The following is a 10,405-nucleotide window of genomic DNA, read 5'->3' on the forward strand; positions in this document are numbered from 1 at the left end:
ATTCTCTCTGCAACTACAACACTCTTTCCCTGTAATATTCTCTCCTCTTTTACCTTGTCCGACCTCATTGTTCCAATGTGATGAACTTATCTATTTGGATCGCATGCAGGAAAGTTTTCCATTGTACCTCGGTACATGTAAAAATAATCGACGAATTTACCGATTTATCATTGTCAATAGTTGGGGTTGGGAGTGGGGATACGTTGGTGGAAGCATTCCATCCGACAGCAGAAGGACAAACGCGAGTTATTGGTTCCTTAACACCAGTCGCTTCGGGCAGATGCGGTTCGTCAGCCATGATTGGCCGCTCATCCAGAAGAAGGTAAACTCTGATCTCCGCTGCCTTGCAACTTTACCCTCACGGGGAAGACTTTGGGAATAAACCCAATGGGAAAATCCGGAGCTGGAGCCCCTAAGGCAGCCTTAGGTTGTGTTCAACGCAGACTGGCAACGCCTGCGGTGCTTTTGGTGTCAAATTGTATCGGTCTCTGCTGTTCCTTTGGGTTCATCAGATGCATGGAGAGAGAGAACTTGCTACAGAGGCAACAGTTTGCTCTCCATATCGTAGTGTCCTGGCTTGCGTATGTAGTCAGCGGACGCAATATCCATGGTCAAATCTGACAGACAGAAGACTCATAATACAGCGCCCCACACCCGCTCTGCCAGACTGATGAGTAACAGCTCCCTAGACTTTACCGCCTTCACCCAGAAACACGACGTTCATCACTGAGACGCTTGTGATCTTTCCTAGTGACAGAGATACTGTCTTTCCACCGCTCCTCAATCTCTGAAACTGAAAACAGCCCATTTTCGTTCTTGTCATTCCGATAGGTTATAGATACAAAACTTCACTGTGATTCTCTCCATGGATGCTGCCCGAATTTATGCATATTCCGCTCCTGTTTTCATACAAGAACAGTGACTTCCCAGTGTGCAGATTTGCCAGAATGCAGAGTGCCCTGCTATTCATATTTCCACACCAGAAGAACATTACCAGCTTCTGTTAATGATGCAAACAGTCCTGTAAATATAGTGAAATGTTCTAACGGGAGTACAGTCAGGATTGCAATAGGATGCCAGTGGAATGTTCACTTTCACAAGTAATTGGTAACAGAACATGAGGACTGGACATGTTCTTGGATATTCATCGCTGTAAATTCAGGTGTCTCTGAACAAAATTTTACTTTCTGTTCTAATATCCAAGGAGCCTTTAATTAATTCATGTAATTTCAAACAATGAATGCTAAAATGCAGTTATAATATTCTTTGTCATATGAGCCATTTAACATTTTGACAATGTTTTCTTTTCCCGCGAAAGATGTTCAACAGAAACACAAGGAGACTCTACGGGCACAAACTGAACAATTGAGAGTGAACACGATCCTGATGAGGGAGAAGGTGAAGGTTTTCCAGCTGGTTGATCGATACGCTGAGCTCACAGTCATTTCTACTGTTCGAGATCGGAGACTGGTGGAACATGAGCTGCTGGCAAGAGGCAGAGACCACGAGCAGTGGAGAGAGAAACATCTCCGCACAGAGCTGGAAAAAATCCGGACTGATCATTTATTTCAGAGCAGTTACTCACATAGCTTATGGGACAGAATTAAAAGATTCATCACACGGTCAACTCCGGGCTGTTCGGCAGCAGTGGCCGGAGTCCCGGGGATCGGGAAAACAACGATGGTTCAAAAGATTATATATGACTGGGCCACGGGGAAAATATACCAGCAATTCCAGTTTGTCTTCAGTTTCAAATTCCGGGATTTAAACTCCATTAACTGTAGAATAAACCTAAGGGAACTGATTCTAGATCAGTATCCTTACTTTGGTAATTTCCTGAGAGAGGTCTGGAAGAACCCAGAGGGATTGCTCTTTATATTCGATGGTTTAGATGAATTCAAGCACAGAATCGATTTTGCTGACAGTCGGAGAGATACAGAGCCCAGGCACCAGTGCCCAGATCCCGAGTGGTGGTGTGAAGTGTCTGACATTGTGTACAGTTTAATCCAGGGTAAGCTGCTCCCAGGGTGTTCAGTGCTGGTGACCACACGTCCCACTGCGTTACATTTATTAGAAAAGGCAGACATCAGTGTCTGTGCTGAAATCCTGGGATTTGTTGGTGAGGAACGGAAGGAATATTTCATTCGACATTTTGAAGATGAGACGCTGGCAGCTGCTGTTTTCAAACACGTGAAGGAGAACGAGATCCTGTACACCATGAGCTACAACCCCTCTTACTGCTGGATCCTCGCTCTGGCACTGGGCCCCTTCTTCAAACAAAGAGACAAGGACCCACAGCGACTTCCCAAGACCATCACCCAACTGTATTCCTACTACATTTACAACATCCTGAAAAACCACGGCCGTGAGATTGAGAACCCTCGTGATGTGTTACTCAGGGTTGGTCAGATGGCCTTCAGAGGAGTGTCCCAGAAGAAGATTGTGTTTACAGATGGTGATTTAATCAACTACAATCTGCAGCCTTCCCAGTTCCTGTCCGGGTTCCTGATGGAGCTTTTGGAGAGAGAGGATTCTGCCCAGTGTGTGGTGTACACATTCCCACACCTCACCATCCAAGAGTTTGTAGCTGCAGTCGCAGAATTCCTGAATCCACATCCCGGGGATATCCTGAAATTCCTCACTGAAGCCCACAATACAACAGATGGGCGATTGGAGGTATTTCTCCGTTTTGTTGCTGGTCTCTCCAACCCAATGACAGCTCGGGGCCTGGAGGAGTTTCTGGGTCCATTTCCTCATCAAACAACCTGCCGGGTGATTGACTGGGTGAAGGAGGAGGTTAAACGGCAGATTGGAAACATGAGGAGTGAATCTGGTAATAGGAACCTCCTGAACACATTGCACTACCTGTTTGAGTCTCAGAATCGTAGACTGGCCCAGGCCGCACTGGGATCTGTGGAAACACTTTCATTCCGCGGAATGACACTGACCCCGATTGACTGCGCGGTCCTGTCTCATGTCATCAGACTCTGTGAAACAATAAAACAGCTCAAACTGGAGTACTGCCTGATTCAGTGTGAAGGAATCCAGCGGCTGGGACCCGGGCTGCACAAGTGCCAGGATTTGAGGTAATTTGTTTTTAACTCTCACTCTGAGCAGCGGAACTGTTCTGCTGTTTTGTTTCAATGTAAAGGAATTTGTGTAAAACTCTAGTAACTCAGATTGTGAAGAATTCTGAAAAATGCCCAGGGGTGTGGTCGGTATTCCTCAAGGACGAGACGGTACGGTGATTCCTTGTGAAGGGATGTTGGAGACTTCATTAGATCGGTGAACAACGTCCAGTGGTTTAATGGTAGTAGATCACAGGAACGGCCGTGTTTCTCTCTGCCTGTGACAAGTCCATTCATAATGTTCCTTCTCACTGTTACTGACACCCAGAACGACAGCCTGCAGCAGGCGGGTCAAAGCTTCACACCCCCTTCCCGTTGAGGGACAAGAGACCTTCAGCAGACTGTCCGAGTCAGAGGGAGAACCCTTCTTCTGTGGGATTTCCCCTCCCTGCCCTTCGCTGTGTGTTGCTATTTCCCTCAGCCCACCTGTGTGGCTGTGCTCACAACCAGACACCCAGACCTCATGGGCGCATTTCTTTTCTCCGGATTGTGGGGCTTCAATTAGACCCACCCGTCCGTGTGATTTCTGCCTGATTGTGTTGTGGATTCATGTTTTCCACATAATGGATCTCTCTACTTCATCCACCTTCCTCCTGATTGGATCTCTTCACCTTATTCTCCTTCCTCCTGTAGAATCACTTTCTATCTCACTTCCTCCTGTAGGATCTCTCTTCCCCATCCCCCTCCCATCTTTGAGGACCTCTTCCGCAATTTCCCATGGACATTTTCCAAAACACATCTCCTCCTTACTATGAAACTTTCTCCCACCCTTCAGCTATGGCCCTTTCGACCCTCTCAAGTCACTAGCACTTTTCTAAGCATCGTGGGATGAGGCAAAATTTTGGGACATTACAGTGTAACACCGATGTACTGAATCATTGACGTTCAGTGAACACCCTGGAGCTGGTCAGTGAGGGACATTGACAGTGATGGGAACTCCGATTTGTGATTTAATGAAGGGTTTAATGTTTCCTGTAATATCCGAGTGAGAGAAATTTCCTCAGACCCATAGTTCGAATCGCTTTGTTCATCCAATTATCTGTTTGCGTTTAGACTTGGAGATAATAAACTGGGAGATTCAGGAGTGAAACTGGTGTCAGCAGCTCTGACGAACCCGGAGTGTAAAATACAGAAACTGTGGTAAGTACCATACTGTGGGAGATTGTGTTTACAGTCATTGGGTGTCTGACACTGAACATTAATGTGATCAGTAAATGTATTATTGATAAACACTGGGAATTTGAATCTCCTCTCTCTGCATCCTTCACCCTCACTCTCTCACATCTATATAGCCCGATGGGAGTTCGGGGAGCTGGGTTAAGCACAATAGGCAGCGATTCAAACAGAGAGAGGAGAAATGGGCTAGAAATTCTATATCTGAATGCACGAAGTGTCAAAAATAAAGCGGATGAACTTGAAGCCCAGGTGCGAATGGGTAACTATGATGTTGTTGGGATAACGGAGACATGGCTGCAGGGAGATCAGACCTGGGAAATGAATGTACAAGGGTATACGTGCTATCGTAGGGACAGAAATGTGGGCAGAGGGGTGGGGTGGCCCTGTTGGTGAGGAATGAGATTCAGTCCTTTGCACGGGGGTACATAGGGTCAGGAGAAGTGGAGTTTGTGTGGATAGAACTGAGGAACAGTAAGGGCAAAAGGACCCAAATGGGTGTTGTCTACAGGCCACCAATCAGTAGCATGGATATTGGGTGCAAGTTGAATAGGGAGTTAACATTGGCATGTGGCAAAGGTAATGTCGCAGTAGTTATGGGGGATTTCAACATGCAGGTGAACTGGGAGAATCAGGTTGGGGCTGGACCACAGGATAGGGAGTTTGTAGAGTGCCTACGGGATGCATTCTTGGAACAGCTTGTACGAGAGCCGACCAGGGACAGGACTATTCTGGATTTAGTGTTATGAAATGAACAGGATTTGATAAGCGATCTTGCAGTAAAGGAGCCATTAGGAGGTAGTGATCATAATATGATAAGTTTTTATCTGCAATTTGAGAAGGATAAGGGCAAGTCGGAGGTGTCAGTGTTGCAGTTGAACAGGGGAAACTATGGAGCCATGAGGGAGGAGCTGGCCAAAGTTGACTGGACGGATAGTCTAACAGAAAAGACAGTGGAACAGCAATGGCAGGTATTCTTGGGAATAATGCACAAGGTGCAAAATCAGTTCATCCCCCAGAGAAGGAAGGATTCAAAGGGGGGAAAGGGGCCACAGTGGTTGACAAAGGAAGTCAGAGATTGCATAGCATTAAAAAAAAGGAAGTATGACAGAACTAAGGTGAGTGGGAGGACAGATGATTGGGAAGCTTTTAAGGAACAACAGAACTTAACTAAAAAGACAATACGGGGAGAAAAAATAAGGTACGAACGCAGGTTAGCCAGGAATATAAAGGAAGTTAGCAAAAACTTTTTTAGGTATGTGAAGAGAAAGAAGATAGTTAAGAACAATGTTGAGCCCTTGAAGAATGAATTGGGTGAATTTGTTATGGGAAACAGAGAAATGGCAGAAGAATTTAATGAGTACTTTAGATCTGTTTTCACTAAGGAAGACACAAGCAATCTCCCAGATGTATGGATGGACCAAGGACATAGGGTAACAGAGGAAATGAAACAGATTGACGTTAGGAAGGAAACGGTGATGAGAAGACTGATGGGACTGAAGGCTGACAAATCCCCAGGTCCAGCTGGTCTGCACCCTAGGGTACTAAAGGAGGAGGCCCTGGAAATTGCGGATGCATTGGTAATCATTTTCCAATGTTCCTTAGATTCAGGATCAGTTCCTGAGGATTGGAGAATGGCTACTGTTATCCCACATTTTAAGAAAGGAGGGAGGGAGAAAACAGAGAACTATCGACCTGTCTGCCTGACATCGGTGGTGGGAAAGATGCTAGAGTCCATTATTAAGGATGAAATAGTGGCATATCTAGATAGCAGTGATAGGATTGGGCCGAGCCAGCATGGATTTACCAAGGCTAAATCATGCTTGACTAATCTGTTGGAGTTTTCCGAGGATGTAACCAGGAAGTTAGACGGGGGAGATCCAGTGGATGTAGTGTACCTCGATTTTCAGAAGGCATTTGATAAGGTCCCACATAGGAGATTGGTGGGTAAAATCAAAGCTCAGGGCATCGGGGGGAAGACACTGACATGGATAGAAAACTGGTTGGCAGATAGAAAGCAAAGGGTAGCGGTGAATGGGTGTTTCTCGGAATGGCAGGTGATGACTAGTGGGGTGCCACAGGGCTCGGTATTGGGACCACAGCTGTTTACAATTTACGTCAACGATTTGGATGAAGGCATTGAAAATAACATCAGCAAATTTGCTGATGATACTAAGCTGGGTGGCAGTGTGACATGTGATGAGGATGTTAGGAGAATTCAGAATACTTGGCAGATGATGATACTTGGCACATGTGAATAAGTGTGAGGTTATCCACTTTGGGAGTAAGAACAGGAAGGCAGATTACTATCTGAACGGTGTAGAGTTAGGTAAGGGAGAAATACAAAGAGATCTAGGAGCCCTTGTTCATCAGTCACTGAAGGTGAATGAGCAAGTGCAGCAGGCAGTGAAGAACGCTAATGGAATGTTGGCCTTTATTACAAAGGGAATTGAGTACAAGAGCAAGGAAATCCTCTTGCATTTGTACAGAGCCCTGGTGAGACCACACCTGGAGTATTGTGTACAGTTTTGGTCTCCAGGGTTAAGGAAGGACATCCTGGCTGTAGAGGAAGTGCACGAGATTCACGAGATTAATTCCTGGGATGTCTGGACTGTCTTAAGCAGAGAGGTTAGAGAGACTGGGCTTCTACACGCTGGAATTAAGGAGATTGAGATGGGATCTGATTGAAACATATAAGATTATTAAGGGATTGGACTAGATAGAGGCAGGAAATATGTTCCAGATGCTGGGAGAGTCCAGTACCAGAGGGCATGGTTTGACAATAAGGGGTAGGTCATTTAGGACAGAGTTAAGGAAAAACTTCTTCTCCCAGAGAGTTGTGGGGGTCTGGAATGCACTGCCTTGGAAGGCAGTGGAGGCCAATTATCTGGATGCTTTCAAGAAGGAGCTAGATAGGTATCTTATGGATAGGGGAATGAAGGGATATGGGGACAAGGCAGGAACCGGGTATTGATAGTAGTTGATCAGCCATGATCTCAAAAGGGCGGTGGAGGCTCGAAGAGCCGAATGGTCTACTACTGCAACTATTGTCTATTGTCTATTGTCTATCTCCAGGCTGGACTATGTCGGTCTTACAGATTCTGGTGCCAAAGATCTCGCCTCCGCTCTCAGTACAAACCCATCACTGGCGGAGCTGAACCTGAGTGGTAATGAACTGGGAGATTCAGGAGTGAAACTGGTCTCTGCGGCTCTGAGGAACCCAGAGTGTGAAATGCAGGAACTGTGGTAAGTACCAGATTTTGGGAGATTGTGTTCACAGTCACTGGGTGTCTGACACTAAACATTAACGTGATCAGTAATTGTGTGACTCTTAAACAGTGGGGATTTGTACCGTCTCCTGTCTCACTGCGTCCTTTAAGCTCACTCTCTCTCTCATTTCCAGTCTGAACAGTGTCGGTCTCACAGATTCTGGTACCGAGGATCTCGCTTCCGATCTCAGTACAAACCCATCACTGACGGTGCTGAGCCTGGCATCAAACTCGCTCACAGACCGATCTATCCCCGCTCTCCGGCGCCTCATACTGACCCTCTCGTGTCTGGAGTGGATCCGGTGAGTGTTTGTGTTAATGTTCAATGTGATTAAAATATCAGCGGATCTGCGGGTTTTCTGGTGATATTTATCTGCAGGTGTTCTTGAAACATTAACCCCAGCCCCCTGTTACCACACTATTGTGTAATCCATTTATTCCTCCATCTGTTTCAGCCTGGCTGGGAATCAATTCAGTGAGACCGGGAAGAAGGAATTGCGATCTCTGAACGAACCCAGACCCGGACTGAAAGTGGATCTGTGAATATCGTCATGTTTGAACATCCCAGCCCTCTGTGTCGTCAGCGATGGATCCGCAGTGACGTATTTCCGTCTCACGTCCAGCGTCGCTGCTTCCGGCGTAGTCCGGGTTGAGAGCTCCGCCAACTGTGACCCCGAGAATTACACAGACAGGAAGACCCCGTGGGTGGGGCTGTTCCCGGGATGGGATTATCCCAGGAGAGAATTTTTTTTTCAGTTTGGGATGAGGACGATGCATTCGGCAGTCCGGCCGATATAATGATGTTAAATTAACAGACTCCTCGGCAGTGACCCGGGATCTGCAGCGATCTCGGACACGGCCCTTAAGTGTGATATTATATTCATTGGTGGACATGGGACTGTTTCTTCAACCTGTCACTCGTTGTCGCCGATTGTGTGTAACTGTGAGTGAATCGCGAACAGTGTATTTATTCCTGCACGTCAGCAGCTCACACATTGTTTAATTTACTATTGTCATGATTAAATCAGTAAACCGCTGCAATTTCCTGTCTTGGTGTCTGACTTGAGGAGAAACAGTGACCTGGGGTTACTGCTGCCCCCCGCACCCGGTGGACGGCAATAATGGGTCTGAGCTGCTCACTCTGGTACAGCGGTGTCTCAGCTTCCAGGCTGAGGGATGTCAGTCGAATAGTACCTTGTCCCCAGGTCCTCTTCACTCTCCCATCCTCATCCAGGCTGACCACCACTTCCTCGCACCCCAAATACGCGCAATATCCTGATCCCGACCTAAATCCCCGAAGGATCACTAGGTACCCGAGTCACCCCAACCACAAACTGTTTCAGCTGCTACCATCCCGGAAGTGGTACCGCAGCATAAAAACCAGGACTAACAGGGTCCGGACAACTTCTTCTACCAGGCTATCAGACTAATTTATTCGCGCTGATACAATTGTACTTCTGTGTTATTTTGTCTGTCCTGTTGTACATACCATTTACTACAAATGACTATAAATTGCGCATTGCGTATTTAGACGGAGGGTTAACGTGAGGATATTTACTCCTCGTGTGTGTGAGATATGTAAGTAAAAAGTCAGAGAAACACAGAACATAGAAACTCTACATCACAGTACAGACTCTTCGGCCCACAAAGCTGTGCCGAACATGTCCTTACCTGAGAAATTACCTAGGGTTACCCATTCCCCTCTATTTTTCTGATCTCCATGTACCCACCCAGGAGTCTCCTAAAAGACTCTATCATATCCGCCTCTACTACTGTCGCCGGCAGCCTATTCCACGCACTTGCCACTCTCTGCGTGAAAAATAACTACCCCTGACATCTTCTCTACACCTACTTCCAAAAGCACTTAGCAGAGCCTCTGCCTGCTTATGGATCCTCCGTCACGACCACTCGTGAAATCAATAAAGAAGTCCGCTCATTGTACTGGTCCTTTTTCTCAATACACCCGTCAAATGCAGAGGGGTGCAATGATGTCTGGAAAGATTTGCCTAAGGTCAGTCCAGAGGACATCGTGCGGCAGGACGCTCCACTGACTCGGGAGGAGCTGTCTCCTGCCCTTCGGCAACTCCGGAGGGGTAAATCCCCTGGCTTAGATGGACTGAGTGTGGAGTTTTATCAGGCTTTCCGGGATGTCCTAGGGTTTGATTACAGCCTTGTCCTAGGGGAGAGCCTAGCCGCCGGGGAAATGCCCCTCTCATTTCGGAGAACTGTCGTGGTCCAAGAAGGGAGACCTCCGCATGCTAAAGAAATGGCGTCCGGCCTCCCTCTTGTGCGTGCAATATAAGATCTTCGCCCGGGCAATGACCAACCGTCTTGTCTCGGCATTGAGACAGGTGATCCATTCTAACCAATCTTACACTATCCTGGGCCGCACCATCCAGTACGGGACCTGTTCCACCTAGAAGTTTTCTCGGAATCGTCCTCCGCTTGGATCAACTGGGTGATATGTTCTGGGCTCTTATTGGTTAGTGGCAGGTGGACTTCCTGCCGGAGGAAATGAGAGCGTGTGAGTGGAGCACCAGCATTTCCTCTACCTGGGAGTCAAACCTGAGTCCTTCTGGGGAGACCTGGCTGGCGAACGGGCAGGACCTGGAGATGAAAGTCATGGCCTGGCTGGGACGCTGGTCAGGCCTTCTGAGGGTGCTTTCCTATCGAGGCAGGGTGGCGGTCATAAACCAGCTGGTGGCTTCCGTGTTGTGGTACCATGTGGTCACCTTGACCTTACCCGCCCCCTTTGTCACGAGAATGCAGAGGTTGTTAGTGAACTTTTTACTGGGCTAACAGGAAAATCTGGGTCTCTGCAGCTGTCCTGAGCAT

General features: G+C 47.3%; 1 protein-coding gene across 4 annotated transcripts in view; it reads left to right on the forward strand.

The window, feature by feature from the left end:
* Window positions 1-8,591, forward strand: part of LOC140721890 (NACHT, LRR and PYD domains-containing protein 3-like) — a 31,757-nt gene extending 23,166 nt beyond the window's left edge. For all 4 annotated transcript variants that reach the window (XM_073036719.1, XM_073036721.1, XM_073036723.1 and 1 more), the window contains exons 8-12: window positions 1,319-3,086; window positions 4,182-4,268; window positions 7,377-7,547; window positions 7,705-7,872; window positions 8,026-8,591. In XM_073036719.1, coding sequence (XP_072892820.1) covers window positions 1,319-3,086; window positions 4,182-4,268; window positions 7,377-7,547; window positions 7,705-7,872; window positions 8,026-8,113 — 2,282 coding nt within the window. In that variant the 3' untranslated portion in view covers window positions 8,114-8,591. The remainder of the gene's footprint in view (window positions 1-1,318; window positions 3,087-4,181; window positions 4,269-7,376; window positions 7,548-7,704; window positions 7,873-8,025) is intronic.
* Window positions 8,592-10,405: the final 1,814 nt, after the last annotated feature.

The sequence above is a fragment of the Hemitrygon akajei genome, unplaced genomic scaffold (genome assembly GCF_048418815.1).
Source record: "Hemitrygon akajei unplaced genomic scaffold, sHemAka1.3 Scf000063, whole genome shotgun sequence".
Lineage (NCBI taxonomy): Eukaryota > Metazoa > Chordata > Chondrichthyes > Myliobatiformes > Dasyatidae > Hemitrygon > Hemitrygon akajei.